Source organism: Brachyistius frenatus, unplaced genomic scaffold, assembly GCF_029030835.1.
Source record: "Brachyistius frenatus isolate BFR_SWC_R1_liver_20210118 unplaced genomic scaffold, ASM2903083v1 Contig_11, whole genome shotgun sequence".
Lineage (NCBI taxonomy): Eukaryota > Metazoa > Chordata > Actinopteri > Embiotocidae > Brachyistius > Brachyistius frenatus.
In genome coordinates, this window is record NW_027210610.1 from 3572568 (window position 1) to 3597734 (window position 25167).

The following is a 25167-nucleotide window of genomic DNA, read 5'->3' on the forward strand; positions in this document are numbered from 1 at the left end:
TACAACATAAAGGGTCCTTTCAATTGTAAGCTTGGTGCTTGAATCTAAAGGTGGGTCCCAGATTAATATTATTACTCTAAGATGATTTTATTCACACTGGAAACTTGTGCTGCTACTCTCTCAATGCAATGCACAGGTAAAATTACAAAACAAAGTATGATTTGTTGTCAATTAATTAGACTAGTTATGCAATCACTGTCGTATATGATGGAAATGGCCCAAAGCAATATCTTCATGTGACTGAGTGCACAACTGAAATCAATGAGGAAACAATAGTGGAAGGAGGGTTAAAACCAATTTTCTTATGTGAATACAACAATGTGGAGAAAGACAAAGTGCTTTCTTGAAGGGATCTCCCTCTGAAAAAAATTCTGCTCCTGCACGAGCAAAAATGTCAAAAATAAGAAAATGCATTGACTGCAGCTTTTTAGCATGTCATTACTATATTTATTGTGCATATTTATGTATGCTGCCCAAATAGCTTATACTTAAACTACTTATATTTTTACTGAAATTATCAGAAGCATGGTTGTATTTTGAACTCAACAGCACGTGTGTTTAGAAGTATTACGAGCAGCCTAACGTCCAATAAAATCTCAATTACTGCACCAGTAATTTTTTTCATACTAAGACATAAATACAGTACACTCAGACATTTTGAGGAAGCAGAATACTGTAAGTGTGTTTCTATTTCACAGCAGCTTCTGACGTTGAGAAAATTATCGTGTTTATGGTGCCAGTATCATAAAATCTGCTCTTCTTTTCTTTCTTGTTTGTTTTTTTTCCATTGAGGAAGAACTTATAAATAACCTCAACATGCCTAGGTGAGGCTGTTTCACGTGCAGTAGCCTACTTTGATAGTTATGCTAAAGTAGGCAACCAGTAGATGGTGGAAGAAAGAATGACATCTTAATGTGCAATGAGGCAGCCAGTGGGACTGGTTTTTAAAGAAAATAAAAGTTTTATGGCTTAAGGGTTAGAGTGTACCACAAGCGCTCCACTGCCCTGAACTGCAGAAACTCTGCTTCAACGGGTTGGACGTTTTCTGCGAGTTTCTCCCAGCTTTCCCACCACCCTGGTTTACTATCTATCTCATGTCAATCGTTTTGCACAGTTTTAACCAATAACTAATTAAAAAAAAAAAAAAAATGCCCCTATGGACAAACAATCTGAAAATCTCTTGTTATAATCAGCTCCACAATAGTTCAGGTCTGCCCAATTGTCAAACGAAGGCGGTTTTCTTTCAGCTGCTGGATGGGCTGCGTGGATATAAAGAGGGAGAATGAGGCTCAACAGCTGTTAGCAGACACAGAGGAGGAAGAACAGGTGCATCAAAGGTAAGACGCTCAATGCTGCTCAAGTCAACTGGATTCAGATGCTTCAAACAAACCTGCAATTGTCGGAAACGGGCTTCTTTTTTTTTATTCGTGATTTGAAGGAGTCTTGTCTTCTAAACAGTTGGCTGTAGCATTTAAAAATTTGCATGAAGTTGTTAATATATATATATATATATATTTATTTATTTTTATTTTTTTTATATATAGTTGAAAACCTAGGGTTTATTGCCCAGATAAGTGGCAAATTGTTACCATTTGCCCTGTGCCAAATTAACATTCACTTAAAATAGGCTATATTAGGAAAAACGAAGGCTAAATTAGTGGCTTTCTCTCTTATTCAGATAGACAATTTTATTTGCATAAATGTGTATTTTCTTTTAGCGGATTAAGTAAGATTGATTTCTTTATTGTGGTTGTTGTTTGTTTTTTCGGGTTATAAACACTGTAAATACGTTTTTGTATATTTTAGATGGAAAGGCTCGTAATAGCTGCACTTGCTGTGTGTGTCCTCGTCCCCACCGCTCACTGTGCTTCGGGATCAGTCGGTGTGTATTTAATTGTAACATTTTGTCCCCTGAGACATTTTGAAATTATTTCGACTCTTAAGAGGCCTGCAGCATTTCTGTTTCGATTGTTTGATAAATAAGTGAGGCTCTTAATTCTATTTTCCTCTCCCAGCCTGGTGTTATCACAAGCCGGACTGCAGTAAGTAATCCATTCATGCGTAAAATAACCGCAACACCAGCCGATCGTATCATTTTGGCCGTTGCAACTCTCCAGCAACTCTAAAGTCTGATTTCTGTCATAGATGATACCACTTGGCCAACAATTGTTTCGAAATATTGCAATGGCAGCCGACAGTCGCCCATCGACATCGTCTCAGCATCTGCCGAAGTGGACTCGGTGCTGGGTGCATTCAGTTTCACGGAGTACGACAACAAGTTCGTCATGGACAAGATCGAAAACACTGGCAAGACAGGTGAGGGAGCCTTGAGGCTATTGTCATCAGTGCCGACAAGCAGGATCACATACAGGCGCGGTAACAGAAATAGATGTAGAAGGTATTATACTGCAATTATCGTGTCATCTTTTCTCATACAAGCAACAGCACTGATGACACCCGGCAAATGGGATTTTCTTTTCTCATCTGTTATAATTCAATCGTTTATCCTGTTTTTTTTTGTGTGTGTTTTTTTTTTTTTAAACCCTCTTCCAGTTAAAGTGCTCTTAAAAAATGGTGTTCAAATTTCTGGAGGAGGCCTGTCGGGGGCCTATGACAGCCTGCAGTTCCACTTGCACTGGGGCAATGGTTCCTCAGTTCCCGGCTCTGAACACACTGTGAATGGCAAGCAATATCCCATGGAGGTACACACCCAATTATTGTATCTTGTTGATGTATCAGTTGAGATCTCTTCATATTGAAATATTCTGCTGTACTTCATTCCCCCAGTTGCACATCGTAAACAGCCAGTCATCCTTTAATGGCAACACGACTCTAGCCGTTGAAAACTCCACAGGACTCGCTGCTCTCGGTTTCTTCATTGAGGTGAGAAAAGATGCATACAAGTCAGACTTTGTTACTAAATGTATCGACCACTTCTTAGTTTAGAGTTTTTTTCAAGAAGTCCTTCACATTTCTTCACATTGTTTTTGTTAAAAGTTCCATGCAATCTTTACTGTCTCTGACTGCAGTTTCACTTGTCACTGTTTTCTCTCCTTAGCTGGAAAAATACAACTTGATTAAACATTGATTTATTTCAGGTGATGCCAGGTAATGAAACTGGGAAACCTGACAGTTGGCGCACTTTGACTTCCTACTTGTCCGACATCACATTCAATGGTAAGAGGTTTTCTTTTTTGTGGAAAATGTTATCTGTTGAATAAAAGTGGGACAGCAACAGTGTCTTCAAAGGTCGTGTTTCTGTCCTCAGGTAATAAGGTTAACATTGCTTCTGGGATTTCACTGGATGACATCCTGGGCAGTGTGGATCGTACCAAGTATTACCGCTACCTTGGCTCTTTGACTACCCCTACTTGTAATGAGGCTGTGGTTTGGACTGTGTTCAAGGAGCCCATCAGAGTCAGCAAAGATCTGGTGAGTTTGTCTTGTGTGGCTCCTTTGGTTTTTTTGGTTTTTTTTGTTAAGTACAATGACCTGCACAAATGCTCTTCCAATGCATCCTGTAGCTAACTGCCTGAATATCTCCTCTCCAGATCGACTTGTTCAGCACAACACTATACATCTCCAACAGCTCATCATCACCTTTAATGACCAATGTCTACAGAAATGTCCAGCGAGCACAAAGAGTCACAACACAGGCTGCCAGCTCTAGCTCTGCCACAGAAACCTGCTACACTCTGGTTCTGATGACCCTCAGCTTTGCACTCGGGAGGAATTAAGGATGTAAAACCAGCCCCAAAGCTGAAGATGTGACATGTCATTAACACGCAATGTAGCGCCTTATATTAACAAAATTAACATGAAATGGTTAAAAACAAAACAATTATGGTGATGGCTGCCTCCTTTTCTAATGTGAATATCCCTGATGTCTCTTCAGGGTTATGACTAGCTTCAACAAATCACATATTCACAACCAGATTTTAATTGGTTGTATGCATGTATTCACCCCTTGCATACTAAGTTTACATTAAAACATGATGCACACAAATCCAACATTTTGTATGAGCAATTCAGACACAAACAAATATTTTTTTGAGCTGCCAAAGCTACAGCCAGGTGTCTGAGTAAGGAATGTACTTGCACTATGTTTTTGTCCTCATCAGTGTAGATACTGTTACAGTTGAAATGTATTGTCAAGCTGCACACTCAACATGAAACCCGTGCTGCATCTTTTCAGCTGGTGTAATGAAGGATTCAGGTGACGCTTAATCGAATGAACACCATTATTTATCGCTTTGCTGTACACTGCATTTATCACTTTAAAAAAATTATGTTGCACATGTAACAACTTTGGCCTCCTGATCCTATTAAATGTTTCCTCCATTAAAATTATTTGATGACAATCATGTTTCTATGAACTTAGTGTTGTACTTTTAAAATGATATTGGAAGATTATGATAACTTTGTAATGATGAACGGCATCAAATTGAATCCTTATTGTAATTCTTGATTTAAGGAAAGATATTTTTGCTTGTCGGTCACAAACCATTAGGTGACTCAAATGGATGTACTTTATTTCAGAGGTCTCCATTTTATTCCCACTCTGCTTTATAATTGGAGTCAGTGACGATGCAATTTGTCAGTTCCTCACTGTGCTTTTAACCAGTAACAAGAGACCTGCGTCATTCACAGCTTACTTAAACTGCAGAATAAACACTCCTGTGTAAACTTGCACATACATAAAGAACGGGAATTTCCTTTGAAAAAAAATATTTAATGGTTAACTCAATGTATTGTTGATGAAATATTTGGACCTAAAAAGAAACAAAGGTCTTTGAAGTAACCATGGCCAATTTTTCATGGAGGTGTGAAGTTAAAATGGAAGTAACTGCAGTTAAAGCAAGAAACTCCTTTTATTTTAACATTTTAATTTAGGCATAACTTTCAGAACCAGAGCTGACCAGAGTTTCTTTCTGTAAATCAGAGCTGATTCTTCTCATTTCATGCTGCTTCAGATGAGTTGGAACAAAAATGTGAACCAAGACTGATAAACTGTAAACCCCAGTTGGTCAGGTTAAACAACAGACCTTCTTATCATTTTGCTTTTCTTCCATTATGTGTGACTTCTTTATTACCTGGATTCAATGACTTTGAGGTAAGTATGTCAGGCCAAGAGGGAGGGGCTTTCCTAATAAACCTATCACTTGGTGATCTCTGGCCAGCTCATAGGGGACTGTCACTGGAGAATGATCACTATTTATTCTTTTGTAAAAATTTACTATCTGAGTTTTGGATGTTGCCTTGAAAGGCAGCTGGAGTCTTGAGATCACAAGATTGTGACAGAATCAAATGAACCATGTGGGGGCGTCAGGTTATCTTGGATATGCGCCATGAGATAAATGCATAGAAAAAAATGGCTTCAGCTTGAAGGTGGTGAGATCGAGACACAAACTTTTTAAAAGAAGTTTGACAGTTGTGGTTAGGGAAAACGAGAACAACGAACAGTAAATCAAAAATTTTATTATATTTTCTAACACTCATTTTAAAATGGTCACATTAGTAGATTTCTTGCATACTGACAGCCACAGTATAACATACTATACATCTTAAAGTTACTACAACTGGCCTACCAGAGAAAAGCCTTACAGTTTGATCAAATCTCCTAAACTGTCTCTGTCTGTTCTGTATATATTTAAGCAAATTCAAAAATATCTAATTGTAAAAAATTTGCCGCGATAAAGAAGTTGACCCTTTCAGTTGGTTGTGTTGCCTTTTTTTCATCCAAACAAAAGGTGGTTGCACAAGACCTCATTATGAGGGAGTAACCAGTGTGTTGGATTATGGTGTTGGATTTCCATGCATTCACCTATACAAACTCCATGTAATCCAATACTGAATCTAGAAAAATTAACATGTGAAACTTAATAGCAGGAGGGAGAGACGATGCGAACGCGACTATTTTAATGGGTCAGCAATATGTTCTGATAAAGCAAAGTATTTACAGAAACATAGGTCTATTATGTTAAATCTTGAGGTGGAATATCTAACACAGGCTTTCTATGAGAGTAGAATGTAATGTGAAACCAGTGTGTGGGTTTTAATGCTCTGGGTATATAATGATGTAAAGAGTGTCTGTTACCCTCCAGTCGAATGAGGAAAGTAAATAGTACAAAAACAGCCACTCAGTTTTAAAACACGCATCAAACCAACTCTAAACTCAGGTTTCTCATAAACTCATTGATTACCAGTATAACAGAGATCAGGAGGAGCCAGCTGCTTCTCAGCGGTGAAGACAAGCCCTTTAAGTCACAGACACATTCATTTGGGATTCGAGGATTTGCTGGATTGGAGGTTGAAGGAGGAGCTGGACATCTGAGCCAGTCCACTGCGGTGGATTTAGGAGTGACAATCTCTTGGTTCAGGCCTCCTTTCATAAGCACCCAGTAGAAGTTGTCCTTGAAGAAGTAGGCATCTCCTAAAGAACAACAGCAGCAGCAGTGTAACTTTTATCCCCTTGTTCTTTTTATCAAACAATTATTCAAACATTAACCTATTTGGAGATGTTAAAGAAAAACAGCAATATTAATATTTTTTTGTACTTTAACTTTGTTACATTTCTCAGGGAATTATTATTCAGAACATCTGATCAGTTTATATAAAATTTTGACTTCTCGTGCTATTTTGAGCCTGACATTTTGTAGTTTTGAGTCAAATATCTCAACAACGATGTGACAGTTTGCTATGAAATTTGGTACACATATTCATGACCACTTCTAGATTAACTGGTATAATTTTGATGATCTCCTCTTTTTCCATTTGACCCCATCATCTGGTCGAAGTTTAAATTTGCTAAGTTCTTTGGTTTAAGACAAAATACCTTTAAACTTCCAGTGTGGAACGTTTGTCGACCCCCTCTAACATTCTTATTTTAACATTTATTTTTAGGCATTGTGAGCCTTTATTTCATAGAGACGGAAAAAGTGAGCGGGGGAATGTCATGCAACAGGTAGTTCGGTCTAGCAACTCAACTATTGGGTCGCCGCTTGACCTCTTTATCTTGACTTTGATCAGCTCTCTTCCATTGCCTTGACTCCACTTCATTCTTTCAGCAGAGAGTGTGTGCAAGCTGAAATATCATCATCCTAGAATAACCTTCTCTCAGGTTTTCTTTATTTATCTAGAGCTAGTGTCATAAACTCATTGAATATGTATGTGTCTGAACACAATGTTACCTTCTCCCCAGCTGATGACATCATCCATGTGAGGCGGCATTCCTCCCCACCGGCTGTTGACTCTTGGGTAGCCCGGATCTGGCTGCCTGGGCATCTGTTGACCCTTTTGGCTTTCATCAAACCTCCAAAACTCTCCTCCACTGAACAGGTAGGTCTTGCCATTATGGGCCCAGATGAAGGCTGCATCCACCCTGTCCACCACCACTCCCATCTTTGTCCTCATGCCCCATTCAGAGAGGGGCCGAGGGTACCCGTTCATGGCTACTGTGTCCTTGAAGACCCAGTACTGCGATCCTGGACATATGAAGGAAAGCTACTTTGACAAATTCCTTTTATGTGTTCACATGCTTGGTCAATAAAACCGATTCGGATAAAAGCCAAGCTGTAACAATATCAGTAGACAGTACTTCAAATGTCGGTGTTGCTGGAAAGCTACAAATTCTAAAACGTCGATGCCTCACACACATCTTTAATGCGACTGCACTGAAGATCACCACGGTTTCAAGATGGACACCAAAGATTAGTATCATCAGTTCAGAATCCTGACGAATGTGAAATATGATCAAAATTTCCCCTTCAGTTCCTGAGTTATGGCCAGCCAACATTATAATGTCACAATGAAGTTGAGCTTTGACCTTTTAGAAATAAAATGTTACTTCATGTTATCCAATTAGACATTGATTTATGGCCACAACCATGTGTGGTGAGGTCACAGTGACCTTTTGACCTGTGACCACCAAAATCTAGTCACTTCATCCTCAAGTTCAAATCAATGTTTGATCCATCCATCTTAAAAAAAACCAACATAAAATGTGTGACAGGAGTTTTCACACCTATTCTGATTTATCTTAATTATCTTAATCAAAACCACACATAACCACAAGATTTTCCTTCTTACCGATGAAGAAGATGATACCGTTGTCACTCTTCCTCTCATACACAGCATCAATCTTGTTTGTTCCTGGCGGAAGGCCCATCCAGAAGTTTTTGATTTGAGCTGGATTTAAGGACACTAAAGACCCGTCTCTCTTAGTTCTCCAGAAATTTGAACCTTTCCAAGAAAAGAGAGTGAAGCATGAGACCAACATTATGTATACACTTAGAAACAGAAGATGATAAAAAGGAGTATTAATACATTTATTTTCAAGCACATTTTTATTCTGTGAAAACTTTATCTTGTGCTTAACTGATGTTTTCTTCTTACCTTTGAAAAAGAAGACCTCTCCCCTGATATTTGCCACAGCGTCGAAACCTCCCTGACACCGCTCATGGAAAGACGGATCAAAACTGGGAGAAGGAAAGTTTCATCAAAGCTCCAGTAAACTTTTACTGGATATAGATTGGTGAAAAACAATCACTAAAGGGTGCAATAAGACCCAACAGTGACACAGTAAGGCTCGATCACAAAGCTTTTGTCTTTATGTTATCACTGGTCTTCAATTACTCATCAGTCATTCATTTTTTAATGACTAGACTGAGTGCAGTGATATTCATAGTTTGTAAAAGCAAACGACAAGTGCTTATTGTCTGGATGGAGGTGCAGTCGGTTGTATTGTTGTCTCTGGTTAAACTCACGGCTGTGTTGGTCTCGGGGGAGGCGGACTGGGCAGACGTGGGAGGTTGGGATCGACGCCACCCGGTTGCCCACCCTCCCTCACACCTACAACAGAATAGTGACAGCAGACGACATCGAGGAGGTTGAGGAGCTGATGACAGCACGGGAAAAAAAACTGTGCAAGCAACCTACATTCTTCCCAGTAGCCAGAGGTGTTTCTTTTTTTAGGACATGAAAGGAAGAAGTTCAGTAGCTCTTGTGCATGGGTGCACCTTTACACACAATCATACCAGATTAATTGTTTGAGGGGAATTTTGGTTTCTTAATTACGAGGGTACATCCTCACTATTGGCATGACCATTTGGCAATTTGAATCTGTCTCCAGACTGAAATATTTTTAAGAACTGTTGGATTGATTCCCAAAGCAAAGCCTAATCGAGCTGCTAACATGGTTGTGGTGTTTATTCATCTTTACCTCTTTTCATATGTTCTTTTTGAGATAAATTCCACATCCATACTGGGCCATAGAAGGACTGCAACATCTGGTGCAGCAGCCAAAATATATGTCTAAGCTTCTATAGGACTTTATGTTTGCACCACTGTTTCCATGTTTAAACTGAGGTGAAGATTTCTTATCAGACAAACACACAAAACGTCAACACATTTTGTATGTTTGGTGTAATTAACACAGCAGATATTAGTTTGAGCTTCATTTTGATCCCTCGGTAGAGTTAGTTAGTGAGACTGCTAACTGACCGTAAAGCTGCTGGATGGCCAGCTTGTCGTCCATGGCCAGCTGAAACATGTTGGCGTCTCCTACGGAACCCTGGTAGTACGGCCTCATGATGGATGGATCAGTAGAGGAATGAGACAGGCCCAGCGCGTGGCCAAACTCGTGCACTGCTACTGTGAACAAATCTGTGCTGCTGCTGTCACCTGAGGAAGTGTGAAGCAAATGTGTTACTGGATCACATAATAAACTTACAGGAAACTGGGCCTTTTGTGTCACTGAGGGTGTTTCTGGTCTCTCTTTCCACTTCTATTATCACATCCCACTAACTAAGAACATTCTTTACCACATAATTTATTATCATGATTTTAATCAATAAATACCTCTATAGCTCCAGATCTCATGATCATCAAAGTGTGTGTCACCCGCCACTTCATCCCTGCCGGGGAAGAAGGCGTGGGCCAGGGTGCCACCCCTCCCATCAAAAGGGTACCCGTCGTCATGGAGCAAGCGGGCAAAAGACACTCTGATGTCCCCTCCAGCTGTGGCCCCGCTGCTGTCGCTCGACAGCTGACGGAAATTCAAGGGGGCCACGTCACTCCAGGCTTTGAAGGCTTGAATCAGGACTTGGTCCACCAAAGTGTGAGACAGGCCGGGCGAGAGTGAGGGCGTCGGGTAGCTGTGGACACTGCCGACAGGAATATTAGAACAAAATAGAAGACTTTACTGTACAATGTCTGTAAGACTGTTTTGTTTTTCACTGAATTTTACTTGTCATTTTAATAATGCATCATCAAATGTTTTTCAACATTTTCCATTTTTTCCTCCTTAACCAAAAGTTGATGGATATGTCTGGTAACCCTCTATATTTTTCCCATTGCCAACAACTCCGATCAATAGACTAAAACCAACAAAGAAAGAATTCTGTCTGTGTTGCCTAAATCAAAATATTCATGTGGGTCTAGATACACAGACTGTAATTTATTTTACATGAATCTTTATAAATACACATCAGTCTGGTGATGTTAATTTTTTACTAGTGCACCCAAAGTCTATTAATTCACATCTGAAAAAAGTCCACAACAAATGCACAAGTTATTCCTGTCTGTTTGATAAAAACTATACTGCTTTTATGCTTGATTTAGGAAATTTACTTCCCAAGGTTAACACCAGTGTTATTTTGTTTGACCTTTTTAAACCTTAATTATGTTGGTCTTTTTTATAGCGTCCTTTTATATATTGATTTTATTATCTTTATCTCTTTTAACTCTTATGTGAAGCACTTTGAATTGCCTTATTGTGCAATAAAAAAAAAAGGTATTGTATCCTATGTAAGAGCAAGTTGCAGAACTAACAGAGTATAATTGTTTTTCTCTGTGTACATTGGGTGGCGTTCTACTGACAGCTCAGGCAGCCTACACAGGTAAGAGGGTCTCTTGTTGTCAGGTGCTTGTCACCGGAAGGGTAAAGATGATTTTAGGTTAGGTAGTTACTTTATTAATCCCCGAGGGGAATTTTTTTTTAAATTTATTTAACAGCTGTGGCACTAAGTTTGCACATTGCGTTGTAAATTGTGTGTTGATTTATTAATAGAAACTGGACAGGGGACATTTATGCACCATGTAAACGATAAAAAAAAAAAAAAAGATTATTACTCTTCACCTGGAGGAACAGTCTGCAGATTATCTACTCAATACAACGCACAGCATCTTGTATCGTATGGCAATGTCAGCCAGGTAAGTCCTGGGGATAGATGGGTCAGTAGGAGCTAAATATAATATGACATAAAAAATCTGTCTGTCTAATTTCTCCACAGATGCATACTGCTATATTGCATGATGCTTGGACGATGAAATATACATGGAGTTTAAACTTGAACTTGCTCACAGCCACCGTGGTGGAAATAATAGATCTAAATCATTTGCATGTATTGTGTCAATATTTTTGTGATCTGATCTTTAAAGTGTATATAGCCACACAGTGGTATACAGTTATTTTACTTAAGTATGCCACACTGTAAAAACACTCCACTACAAGTTAAAGTCCTGCATTCAAAAGCTTACTCAAGTAGCCAGAAACTTGTCATCAGTAGGAGATTACAGAGTGGACTTTCTAGCTCATAAGTGGTGTGAGGAGTGTGCGTCTCTGACGAACCACCACGTCTAAACCAAGCCTTCAACTTACCTAATGGTTAAATTGCAGTGCTGTTGTGTGAGAAATCAATACAGTAAAGAGTGTTTAACTCGAACGGAGCGTCCTGTGTGTTCTGACTGACACCCCAAGGCGAACACCACTATCCGTAACCTCTCCATACAGTCCTAAACTTCACCTCCACAACAAGCTGAGACACACAGTCCTGTTTAAAAAAAAAAAAAAATTGTTTCTAATAGTGTATTTAGTAAGTTATTTAAATTGAGGAATTTTCTCAACCCATACAGAAACATTTAGTCATTGAGTTTATGAGAAAATTTCTGTTCAAATTTGGAGATATATGGTTTACACAGGACAGAGAAAGTGTTGCATTCTGGAAAGTAACTCATAACTAAAGTTGCCAGACAAATGTAGGGGAGTAAAAAGTACCTCTGAGAAATGTACTTAGTTACATTCCAACACTGCAGGCACACAAAACAATCAAAACATGTCCATAAGTTTATGTGGCTCTGGATATAAAGATAAATCTTTGTCTAAAAAGATAGCTCCCACTTTTACAGTATCACAGGTGGTTTTAGAATTAACAATAATACTGGGAGTCTATAAAAAGATCTTATTGGACATAATGTAATTCTTGGGGAAAACCCTACAGCAACAGTGGATGATAAAAAAAAATCCCTGATTCATGTAGAGGGAAGTGTTAAAGCCACAATGTAACATGACAGGAAACACACCTCCATGTGAGGTCTGTCTTATGCCACTTAAGGCCTGACAGGGCATATCTCTTCCTCCTCTTCCTCCTCCTCAGTATGTCCTCACTTCCAACAATATCAGGCAGAGAGCATCGTGGTGTAGATATGAGTTTGAGGGTTGCAGCATCTGGAAGAGAATTTGATTACATGTTGAAACAGAAGGGCAGTTTACAGGAGGTTTGAGACATCGTGTGAGCACAAACTTGTGAAACGTAAAGTACACATTGGCTTGACAGTAAGTTTGGAGGTTGTTACCGAGCACCCCGGTCTCCTGGATTCCCCCAAATCTCTGCATGACAAGAATAGCTTTCTCAATCCCGTCTTTGGTCTGCAGTTTACTGGTGCGTGGGTCAGGAGGAGGAAGGTAGCCATACCGACTCAGCCAGTCCTGACAGAAAGAAACAAGGAACTAGAAGAAATGTGGTGATTTCCCAAAAGGATAACGTCAGGGACCCGAAAAAAAATATTTTCTTGTTGGTTAATGCACATTAACAAGACCCAAAAACAAAGTTAACCAACAGTACCGCAGAAATCTATTTCTAGACTTTGGTATATACAGTATACTGCTCCTCTTATGACTATAAATCATCAGTTTGTAGTCAGACACAGGACGTGCCTCACAAGGCCTTCAGTATATATTGTCAGCCTCTTTTTTTTTCTCATTAATATTGAATGAACCCGTCCTTGTTGAGTACGTTGCTCGATGGGGTAAAGGCTCACCACCACTGACAAATATACCACAGGACCTATTCAGAATAACCTAGTAGAAAAAGGACAGCAGGAGGAATTAGATGATCAATCTGGTGTAGTATTTCTTCTGTAAAAGAAATCTATTTCTTAGATGTGATTATGAAACCAGTGCTCTTCCTCCTGTTTTTACTCCACCCTGCCACAACTGTATGTTACAGTTAAAAGGAAAAGGTGTGCCCGTTGCATCAACGGTTCTTTTTGTGGTTTTTACACTGCAAAAGATATTCACTTTAAGCAGTTTAAGTTTCAGTTCAACAGAAAACAGTCTTTTTTTTTTGCTTTCTTTTTCAGCTAAGCTTTTTTTTAATTTCATCGACATGTTCTCATACAAACATACTATATATACGTGTATGTACTGTATGTATCTTATTGTCATTCATCTGAAATAATACTATTTTACCTGACAGAGGTTTTCACTCCATTTAAATTTGTATGTATGAGGAGACACCAACAACACATAACAGGATGGAAGCCAAACATGTCAACTCTTCATAGTCAGGAAGTGAAACAATCCTTTTGCCTCAAACTGATGAAAGAGTGATGCAAATGTAAAATTGTGTAATTTTTCTTTGTTATTTCAAAGAACTAACAGTTAACAGGAAGCATATAAATTTCCAAATCAGCTGAGATCAGCTTTTTCTAATTTGTTGATTACAGTGTTACGTTAACGTCTACAATGCAAAAACTATTGTAAAAAATAAATAACATCACATCTGTGGTCATTTTATTCCCCTAAAACCAACTTTTTCCTAAAAAGTCAATAAAAACTGCACAAGCAAAAGCTCTTTTATGTTGTTCTAATCCTCAAGTCATCTGCACGCTGTTTTACATTCACCAGCCCCCCTCATCACCATATGTTTCCTGTATATGACAACTATCCCGTGGGTCACAGAAAAGCCTGTGTATACTTTGTTAACATCTGCCAACAAACATTTACATTTACAATATAAAAGCACATGTGAGTAAGTATTGATTTTTCCCCAAACCCTTACTGGATATATATTAAGTGTGTCATTAAATTGATATAACTGGGACGTAAAATGCTTCACTGGCACGTAAACAAATTCTAAAGTGATTTTAATCCTCCTCTAGCCCTTCATCACACACTGAGACAAAAGAAAATGTGAATTCTTTCTACAAAAGAAAATTAGAAAATTAATATCAGTTAAATATAACAGTCACATCTTACACATCTATACACAGCTAGTTGACTGCGAGACAAACGTTTCAAACTTCTTATAAAAGCATTTTTGTTTTTAGTATTTTCTACTCACCACTGCTTGGCTGTAGAGCTGGTCGGGCACCGCTGTTGTGCTGCCCGCCAGGGTCAAAATCATGCACAGCAGAAGAATCAGCTCCATCCCAATCACTGCGATAAAGCGCCCTGTTATTAACAGGATTCTTATTGTTTCAAGGAAACACAGTCATTTGGATTTGCAGCAGCTTCCTCCAAACCATCTTAAATTCAGGAAAACTGAAACAAAGCTTACCGTTGTTTCTCCTCTGGAGCGTCAACCTCTCTTGGGACTAGGCAGGGCTCATTGATCAGTCAACTCTGTGTCTCTCTCTCTCTCTCTCTGCTCTGCCTTACTGACAGTAGAGCAAGTGGTTTGCAGTTTTTATTTTTTCTAGCTGTGAGTGCACATTTACTCACTGCATGCAGAAGGTGGGGAAATTAAAGAGCCCTGAAGACCTTCAGTATATATTTCAATTTTAAACTCTTTTAGACTTCCAAACTACATGGTTTCTGCTTATAAATATTGTCTGATAAGTGATAAGAAAGGTTTTAAGCTGTAAAATGTCCTGCTTAGATGTCAGCTACCTTTTAGACACACTCAATTTCCTTGACAAACTGGCTCCTCCACCTTTTTTGCCACTTATAAAGCTCATGAAAACCTGTGTTTAATATCATAAGTGATATTGTATTACTTTAATATTAAACATCAATAAAAAGTAACCGATTTAGAAAGTTGGTTTTCACAACCTTTAGACATCTTAGACACAAACGGTCCTGCTGTCTCCTCTTAACTTTCCGAACCACTATTAGGCTGCCCAAACCATCTTCCTGAACTTTTACCACAATTGGGTAATTTTGGCTTCTGCTATCATCACAATTAAACACTTTTTGGGCTGCTGCCGCCTTTGTGTTTTTGTCAAAGTACCCTTTGTCACTTTGGTCACATCAGATTGTTGGGTTGTCACCATCAAAAGCAGTCAACAACTAAAAAAGATAATATAAGCTTACAGTTAAAGAGTCTTTAACACAGGACGCTTAATCCCTAGAGTAAGAAATGTTTACTCTTACTCAACAAAATCATGCTCACAGCAGCTTTTTTTAAATAAAAATTTGGCTAATATTTTCTTGGTTTGAGAAAATGATTTCACAGTATTTGTGATCCTATAAATGACATAGTAAACTTTGCGTGGTTGTATTTCAGGAATGAATATAGAAAACAAATAATTCAGATTTAAGCTAAATTCAAGACATAATTGAAATTCAGATGCAAAATTCTTGTCTTTAACTTCCATTTTCCAGTTTAGGTTGGACATTATCTACCAATTGGAAATCGAAAACATCTCCACAACCATTTATCACTTGTGCTTTGTAGTACTCTAAAAACATTTTGTAAATTCAAATATTTTTTTTTATGTTTTAAAACATGAAATGAAAATGTGAATTTCTTTTTTTTTTTTTTAAGATTAAGTTAGTTTAATCAAATTTAATCAAGTTTTATTAAAACTATCTTGTCTCACACCACACGCATAAAATCTCAAATTGAATACATTAATTCATTTTAACATTGAGACTCTTTATTCTCTACATCAGGGGTGTCAAACTCATTTTAGTTAAGGGGCCACATACTACCCACTTTCATCTCAAGTGGGCCAGACCACTAAATTCATAGCATAATAACGACAATATTTCTCTTTGTTTAAATCATTGGTGAATGTTTTTGGATGATAAACCCTATTTTAAGGTCTTTCTACAATAAACTAGAAACATAAAGACCAAAAACTCAGATATCAGCCCACTGTTTATCTGCCTGGGCTCTCCTCTGCAGATTCCCTAACAGCAAGCGCTGCTGCCTGTGGCAATGAGCGCTTCTGCCTCCGGAGCAGACATCACATTTACGCTGTTTTTGAAGCAATTACTGGATCGATTAAAAAAATTACAAAATGTTTGTACTCATAAACCTCCATATTCTCATAGAAATGCAATTTATGTCTTTCTGTAATTTTCACACTTAGCAAAGTCATCCGGCGGGCCGAGCTGGACCCCCTGGCGGGCCGGATCCGGGCTGTATGTTTGACACCCCTGCTCTACATCATGAACACAGAATGAAATAAATTTAGAAAATGAAGTATTAAATGTGGTTGTTTTTTTTAGTTTTCCACAAAACAACATTTTGTCAGTGTTGTTTAACATAAAACATTTGAGAGGAACAGATGACACTGCATTAAACGAGAGTGCTTTGGCATCTCACTTCACATCTTAGGGTCCCATTATGTTTGCCAGTCTGCTTTTTCATTCTGTCTGCAAAGCATCACTGGTGTTATCTTTCCCTGGGCCCCCTCCCCCCTCTTCCTCTCCTCCCATCTTTAATTTCTGTTTGTCCTCCAGGGCCCAAGTGAGTGATGCCATTAGCACAAAATGCAGCCCTGATAATAGCTGGCCAGTTTCCGTCATGTCCACTTCATGTTGCTGCCCCATGGAAAACGAACAGTCTTTTAGCTGCTCAACATGTAGTACGCCATGGGATTATGCCAGTACTCCCTTACTCACATGTTGCCATGTGTATCGGCCGGCAAATTATTAAGTATTACAGTCAGAATTTCTACAGTGAATAAAAGATACTTGGAGATATTGCTGATCTTCACTTTATAAATATATTTGTTCAACATTAGGTCAAGAGTATATGGTTGTACTGTGCAGACGTTTAATTCAAAATTAGTTCTTTTAATTTGAAAGGGATACAGGAAGTCACAGCCTACTAATAAAGACTTGTCATTTTCTCAAATAAGAAACAGTGGAGAATCAGGCTGTATTATCTCACTGAATATTTGATGTTGGCATAAATTCAGCAAACCCAAGATGTTTTTGGGAGGACAAACAACACTGCTCACAAGAGTTAAGATGTTCACACCCTTACAGTTTGTTCTGGGGTTCTGGGAAATTGCTCTATCAGAATCAGCTTTATTCATTAAAATTCATTCAAAGTCTTCACTACATTTATTTTGAGTCTGGACAGATATGGATGTAAACTTCAGCTTGATTGGCAGTAATTCTAGTTTTTTTTAATTTGATTTTGAACCACACAGATGGTGAGTAAAATGTAATATGACATCACAAATGCAGACGTTTGAATTTATATTCGGTACACACAGTTTTATTTTCATTAAAGGGATCCAAGGCCTTCACAAAAGGGTTGACTCTTGGTAGCTATACAGTACTAACACAACACACGACAACAACATAAACAACACAAAGGACTTATGTGAACGAGTGAAAAGACAAATAAATAAGAGCTGAAAGACATTTCATATGAGATGCATCAACAAAACCAATAGTCAGAGGAAAGTGAGCAGAGGTTTAAACTCTGCAAAGTACAGTAACGTCTTTTGTACAATACTTGATTCATTTCTGCAAGTAGCTGATTGTCTATAGCGGCTTGTTTTGGTCATGCACAGTTGTTAAAGTCATTACTGTTGTATGGACAGTGTTGAAGTCATTTCACAGTTTATCCATTTAATCTCCTCCACCTCTCACTTTGATTGTCAGTCTTTGCATTTGATGAAGGCAACCTCTTCTTGTTTGGTGTGCAATGATTTTTGATTGTCACCACCTGATAAATATGTGTCATTAGTGATGTACAAAAAAACAAAAAAAACAAACCTGCCAATCCAAGTAAGTGTCACTGATAAATATGTTATGGAATTGATTCTGTTGTTTTGATTAATTAAATGATGAGAGAAAATGAAATTGCTTTGCTGTATTATTTTTTCAAAAACCTATAATACTGTAAATCTGTAATATTTTAATATTATATTATTTGTATGATTAGTCTAGTATTGGACATTATATGATACCAATATTGACGTGTCACATCCTGAAAATTTATTCTGACAAATTAAATTTATGCTTTAAGGATGATTTGAGTCCAGAGCGTGCTACATTCTTCCCTCCAATAACATCTGACAATATTCCACTGTAATCTTCATCATACACAGATGTCTGTACAAAAATATGCGGTCGCGGTGTAATGTTACTGGCAGGATAGGCAGGATTTACACTTTTTATGGTACTTTTTTTTGTTGTTTTAGTACAAGTGATTGCCATAAGCAAGTCTAAACTCTTCACAGTAGTCTCACACAGCTTATGCTTAGGGAACAAGCTAGCTATCACAATATCATTGAGCTGCTCAAGTAACAAGAAACTGTGGTTACACTTCACAATAAACCTGACATCTGCTGACATTTACTCAGTACCACTGGCTCACTCATTGAACCATTTCTATATGGCAGAATTAAAATTGTAACCCCCTCATCTGCTCAGCATGTAGGCGCAAAAATATTATTTTTACTTTTAATATTTGAAAACCTATTTTTTTTCAATTTTTTTTTTACATATTTTCAAAATAAAATTGGGGGGTGGGGGGTGCAGTTCAGTTTATCTGAGAGCTAGCAGTAATGTCAGGATAACTTTCTGAACCATTTATTATTTAAACCTCAAATCAGAGGTTTTACATTTACAAAATTTGAAAATTCTAACAAAATTTGAAAATTCCAACAAAATTTTAACAAAATTTGAAAGTCCAATACTCAATCTCTCCTCTCTTATATTTTCTAAGTTTTCAACCGCACCTCACGGTGTATTGAGGTTTAGGCAGGCGTGTAGTTAGTTGGTTTTTTTCTTTTCTTTTTTTCTGAATTTTGTTTTGTTTTCACAAATCTCAAAAAAAAAGTAAGAGCAAGAATTTGGTGAAACCTTTGAAGGGTGCATAGCTAATTCTCAACTATCAAATAACTTTCTAAAACCTGCTGTGTAGAGACAGCAAACCCTGACTTTGGCTTGATTATAATCCTGATTCTATTCCTAATCCTGACTTCAGCCCTATGATTAAACACACTATCCAAAAAAACACTGCAACCTGATAATACTAAGACAATACCAGTATGACCAGAATACTGTTAAGTGCAACCAAAGCTGCTCTTGGCTGAATTTGTAAACATTTAATGCATTTCGGGGCCTGCAACCCATCGAGACCCTTCTATCGCTCAGCCCTGTGCTTCCTCAAAACCTGCGTCCCCAATATTATGTTCTTGACCCTTTTTTTTTCTTTTTTTTTTTACATGCCCCTTTTTTTTGTCTTCCTCTTTTGTTATGCCGGTTGGCAGTGATTGTCTGTTGCTCACTGTAATCTGGCCCAGTATTGACCCAGGTTCTGACTCATGCTCTGCGGCTCAGTTCCTGGGACCTGGACTGGCACTGACACCCCGGGTGATATGAGCCCTGAATGGAAGATAAGGAGAAGAAAAACAGTCAATATGGGAATCAGTTTACACTCTAATGTACCGTATATTTCAGTAAGCAGCCAGAAATAACAAACAGACATGAAGCAAGTGTCTCCACGTCTGTTAGATAAACACTCACCTGTGTTGGAGTTGGCTGAGGGCGGAGTCTGCAGGTGAGGGGAGGAGTACGCCGAGGAGTCAAAGCTGCGCGGTGTAGAGGGAGATGGAGGCAACATGCAGGAGTAGGACGAGGCCGACTGGGGAGGAATTGACTGCAAGTGAACACAGGAGTGGAGGAGAGGAAATATTCTGATTAGGTTTCTATACAAAACATGACTATCTCATTTAAGAAATTATTTTTAAATCTGACCCAGCATAAGAATAGTAATGCATCAACGTCAGTGTTGTCGGTAATCACCGACATATCCCTGACTGTGATAATCCAGAAGAAAATCCTTTTAGCATTTAATATATTGAAAATAATTCTGGACATTAGGTAAACAAACTGGGGTTTAAAGGGCAAAAATCCTGAAAATGAATAAATATTTGGTTATGATCAGGACTAGTATTGGTTAAAAATGACCTGTGTTAAAATAAAAAATAATATTAATATATATTATTTTTATGGCAGATTTTCTGAGTATAATGTTTTAAAGGGGTACACAAGGGTTCAATAAATAGCCAGCGCTGTATACTGTACCATGTAGTGTGAAGCAGTTTGAAGGCGTAAAAGCACGGTTTCAGTTTAACCACATGGAGGTGCTAGAGTATCGTGGTATGGTACAAGTGTAGCGCCGCAGCAGTAGCAGCAACATTCTTTGTATTACGTGTGAAAAACTACTTAATTTCTGATCTTCTTCAAGCCTGAAATGTTGTATTGAATAATATTTTCTGTGCAAGTGTGGTGACGTTTTTCTGATGTATTGGGTCTGAAGTTGTAACATGCATGACATTTCACAGAAGCAGGGGGTTGAGCACATAGTTTACCATTAATGTAAAACCAGAAAAAAAGTAATGTTTCTGAAATATGCATTGGGTACAATGTTAAAGCAGTGGGAATGATAAGCATTGTGTATTTGTCTCTAAAAACAGAACCTCAGGAAACATATCTGTCACTCTGACAACCCAAGATTTTATACATTTATTTTTAATTAGGCAACTTTGTAAGTGCTGCTTTTGTCAAAAATGTCTCCGAGCGTTGCAGAATACTGCAAACCACCTAGATTTAAAATGGGTTTGATGACTCATCATTTTCAAGAAATGGCAAGGTCTGTCAAGACCTTCACTCCCACAGATCCCTTACATTAACTACACCGTGTTCAATCAACAATATAACAGCTCTGCACTTCAGGTGTTGAGAGATCTGCTTGATAATCTTTGACTGATAAAGATATGGCTGTAAATAGTTTAAAAAAATAAGTGTGCATCTCCAGTTTCCTCGACTGGATGCCTAAAATCCTACAAACAACCTGAAGAAACAAAGAGGCGGCACTCACAGCTTCATTGTAATGAGCTGTTTCATTTTCTTTAGAGGAAACCTTTCAACCTGGTGGAGTAATGGCTGAGGCTTTTTCACGGCAGTAATATCCAAATGAAAGTGCTTATTACAGTCAAGATTTGGGAGATCGTTGTTATAATTAGCGGGTAATTCATAGGGAATTCATTATTAATTAATATTCCAACAGTCTGAACAATTCATCAACTTGAAGATATGATATTGTATTTTCTGTTGCCAAAGCAGCCATTTAGGAAGCTGTTGCCATTTTGGCTTGAAAAAATTACTAAAACAATTATTCAGTCGATCATCACAGCAGTTTCTTTTATTTACCAGCTAATCAATTAATCAACTAATAGTTGCAAATCTGCTCATTTGCAAATTCACAGATTTGCATTTTCTTCTAGGTTACCTTTTTGTTAAGTATTATAATTGCTGTTGCTATTATTATTTGTAATGTTATTACTAGTATTGTTTGTAGTATTATCGTAGCAATAGTTATGATATAAATCTATTGCACAAGCAGTAATTAATTTAATTTGACTCAAAAAGCAGCATTACTAAAAGCTATGATAATAATAATAATAATAATAATAATAAGAGAATAAATTATGCATTACTGTTTCATCCTTTATTATTAATATTAGAAGTGTTAGTCAAAATAAATATTATTATCAGCCATAGTGTTCATTTATTTACATATTTACTTTCATTATCATGGTTTCTGGCTCTAGAGGTTCTGCTCTGTGATGATGACTTGCTGTGGTATCGTTTGGAAGGTGCTGATGAATGATGAATGATGAATGTCCAACCTGGACTCCAGAGGAGAAAACTGACAGGGAGCTGTAGCTCGGCAGGGACGACTCAGCCTGACTCAACATGGACCCTGGAGAAAAACACACAGAGCAGGACAGAGCGAGACGGTGAGTGCACGCACGCACGCACGCACGCACGTACGCACGCACACACACACACACACACACACACACACACACACACACATTTACTCGCATGTGATGGGAGCATCTCGCAGTGGGAATCTTTTAATATAGATGCGCTCTAATGGAGACATTCTAATGGTTTGCCTGCCTGTAAATGGCAAGACCGGGTTCTGAGGTTTGCAATTATAAACGAGTGAAATATTTCTGTGAGCAAATGTATAAATCATAGAGATCAAATATAAACTCATGCTTTTAGTTTTACTGATGTGCTGTATGAGGAAGCAAATGAACACAGATATTGAAATTATAGAGTTATAACCATAATTTAGCAGTGCAGCAGCCTGCTGTTTACCTGAACTGCTGCCGTGCTGCTGATGATAGATAGATGTGTTGAAGGAAGTGCTCAGTGGGGCTTGGCTCTGTGAACAGGATGTCACACCGCCTGACCTCCTTTGATTGCGCAGCTTCTCTTCCCTCCTCCACTTGGCTCTTCGGTTTGAAAACCACACCTGTCAATAAAAGAGTCCCGTCGGGCTTGTTTACGTGTTAATGTATGTCAGAAAACAAACACTGCATTCCATTACTGTCCAAACATCAGGGGTAAATAAGAACGAAACATGACTGGAGGGTTGACTGAGAGCATTCTCTCACCTGTATCCTGGCCTCAGGTAGATCGATCTTGTTTGCCAATCTCTCCCTCGCAAAAACATCTGGATAATGTGTCCTTTCAAACTCTGTGGAAGATATTAACTAATGTCAAACACACAATGTGAGTCTTAATCGAGGATGACAGGACTACAGGAGAGCAGCTTGCCTCATCGCCCTTGCTGCGTGGGGGTTCACATATTTTGGATTCCTCTGTGCGTCTCTTTTTTTTTATGGGAAAAGAAAAAAATTCAAGCTTTGCAAAGAAATGATCAGAAATTACTTTTTGTCGACTCATTTTGTCAGATGTTGACCTGCATATTGGGTAATTACTGTTTCAGCATCACTAATTATCTTTCCATGAAACGTATAAATCCAGGAAGCTGAGCTGTATCCTTACAACCATATTTGAAATATTTATCTGTTGCACTTTGTATAAATTATTTATCCTCATGGAGCACGCAGAAAGTTCAAATGAAAGGATTCAAGTTGAGAAGCTGCCTAAGCACTTTATTTCAAAGATGGCAGATTAAAGCTAAACTGAAATAAAATCATCACAGGTTTTTATTTTGTCATCTATTGTTGTTTTTGAATTCTAAGTATGTAAAACTGGTATTGTGTCCCGTGTTTTATCAGGATTATGTACAGATTGACTGTTAAGTAGATAACAGACACAATGGCTTGATACGAGTTCATTCCTTCATCTGAAGTAGTTTGAACAACAGCGAGTTCATTTCATTGAGACTTTCTGTTTCAGAGTATCATTCCTCTTCGTGGCAGTTAATTTATAGTTGACAAACTGCTGACATTTTTGTTGTTGACAAGTCGAAACGAGAGTACGCCTCACCCTCTAAAGTGACAGACTGAGTCATCCTGATGAACTCTGAAATTTCGGGTCTTGTAATGTAGACATCTTTTATAGATTGAACTGTCTGCGCTTGTGATGCTTAACATTAGTTTAGCATGTCGATAAAATGTCAACAGAGAAACCAAACCAAATAAATCAATTAATGTTTTTTTTAGGCTGGTTGCATCTGAAAAGGCTGCAGGGTTGGTAATTATGTATTTTTAACATATAAATATATTCAGACTGGTAACGCATGATTAATAAATACTTATTTCACAAAGATAATGAAGGCTCTCTAAATTAAGTCTGTCTTGAAAATTGTTATAATTGGCTTGGTTATAATTGGCGTCTGTGTCAACACATGATTGTTATTGTGCCTTGGCTGTGCACTGAGGTCAGTGTACCTCATTAATGTCATTTGCACAGAGTGACCACAGTGATACATTTCCACTCGGCTGCACAGTGGACATTGCGTCCTTATTTAGCTCAAGGGCCTTCTGCAGCCATATCCAGTCAAGGGTGGCTTTCTGATCCCTTTCGGTGGATATCATGCTACGAGGGCCACATCTCAGTGCATAATACAACCACAGTAATGATGCATTATCAAAACTCTGCTGTACTCGTTGCCATAGGCCTTTTGGAGCCGATCGGGAATATTTGTGGAGTTAAGATTGTGGGTAATTTGCATCTGGAAGTGATCATAGCAACGCTTTACTCTCCTTTGCAGGGATTATATCCTGCCAAATTACACAAAACTTGGTTTTATTTGTAATTTGTCATGTTTATGCTTCCTGTAATTTGACCAAAAAAACACAACAACCTGTAAACAAGGTGTAAAGACTATAATCCAATGACAAAGGTGTTGGCAGGGGGAAAAAAAGCAGCAGGACAAGCTGCGTCATGACACACTCTCTGGTCTGGCTTGCGCCCATGGAGGGCAGCCATTGGCTGAAGAGCAAGGAGAGCAGTGTGCGTGCTTGCATGGCCTGACCTTTCTCCAGAGCCTCGATCTGCTCCTGTGTGAAGCTGGTCCTGTTTCTCTGCAGCTTCCTCTTGAGCTGCAGCCTCAGCTGAGACTCCTCGCCCTCGTCCCGCTCCACAGGGACTCCTCCTCCTCGGCCCGCTCCTCCTCCCCCTGCCTCTCCCCCCATGCTGCCCTCCGTGTCCAGCAGACAGCCCTCAGACACTGGCAGCGAGAAAGGTGACAAAAGAGATGTTTGTGCGTGCGTGTGTGCCAAGAAAATTCCTACAACGGAGCGTCGCACTTTAAGACGACAGAATGTGAGCTTCATGCTTTCAGGGAACCGACGGTCGGTTAGACAGCCACAAGTGCCGAGCTACTTTTAATTTACATGCGGTTTAAATTTGGTGACATTTACCCGGTGATGTGTGAGTATTGTGTTGGAAAAATGTCCCCTCACCTGTGCTGTGTTGTGTCTGAACGCCGGTTGGATCATGGTACCAGTTGTTAGGCCCACTCCAGTTTGAGCCGCTCTGCAGGTTCAGCATGGTTAACTTCTCATACATACTACGAGTGTCCAAACCACCATGAAGAGAAATAAAGGAGTCCTGTCCTGCGTATGTGTGTGTGTGTGTGT

The 25167-nt window shown here is 38.6% G+C and overlaps 2 protein-coding genes across 3 annotated transcripts; one reads left to right on the top strand and one right to left on the bottom strand.

Annotated features, from left to right (window-relative positions):
• Positions 1 to 888: 888 nt before the first annotated feature.
• On the top strand, positions 889 to 4361 carry ca15b (carbonic anhydrase XVb). The gene is made up of 10 exons (XM_069691596.1): positions 889 to 975; positions 1248 to 1337; positions 1807 to 1882; positions 2016 to 2042; positions 2146 to 2316; positions 2554 to 2702; positions 2788 to 2883; positions 3099 to 3177; positions 3269 to 3432; positions 3552 to 4361. Exons 3-10 carry the CDS (start codon positions 1807 to 1809, stop codon positions 3735 to 3737), a joined length of 948 nt encoding a protein of 315 aa, XP_069547697.1. The 5' UTR covers positions 889 to 975; positions 1248 to 1337; the 3' UTR covers positions 3738 to 4361.
• Positions 4362 to 5494: 1133 nt separating this feature from the next.
• mmp25b (matrix metallopeptidase 25b) lies at positions 5495 to 25096 on the bottom strand. 2 transcript variants are annotated; one of them, XM_069691607.1, is made up of 16 exons: positions 24991 to 25096; positions 24561 to 24755; positions 22729 to 22811; positions 22430 to 22586; positions 21949 to 22022; positions 19781 to 19913; positions 14403 to 14497; positions 12634 to 12766; positions 12361 to 12505; positions 9859 to 10163; positions 9502 to 9681; positions 8766 to 8850; positions 8395 to 8477; positions 8089 to 8241; positions 7191 to 7484; positions 5495 to 6433 (listed from the first exon to the last, which is right to left on the bottom strand). In XM_069691607.1, exons 1-16 carry the CDS (start codon positions 25094 to 25096, stop codon positions 6159 to 6161), a joined length of 2496 nt encoding a protein of 831 aa, XP_069547708.1. In that variant the 3' UTR covers positions 5495 to 6158. The 2 variants fall into 2 exon arrangements, with proteins under 2 accessions (XP_069547708.1, XP_069547707.1); XM_069691606.1 differs by lacking the exons at positions 5495 to 6433; positions 7191 to 7484; positions 8089 to 8241; ... (5 more) ...; positions 12634 to 12766; positions 14403 to 14497 and adding an exon at positions 19131 to 19639.
• Positions 25097 to 25167: the final 71 nt, after the last annotated feature.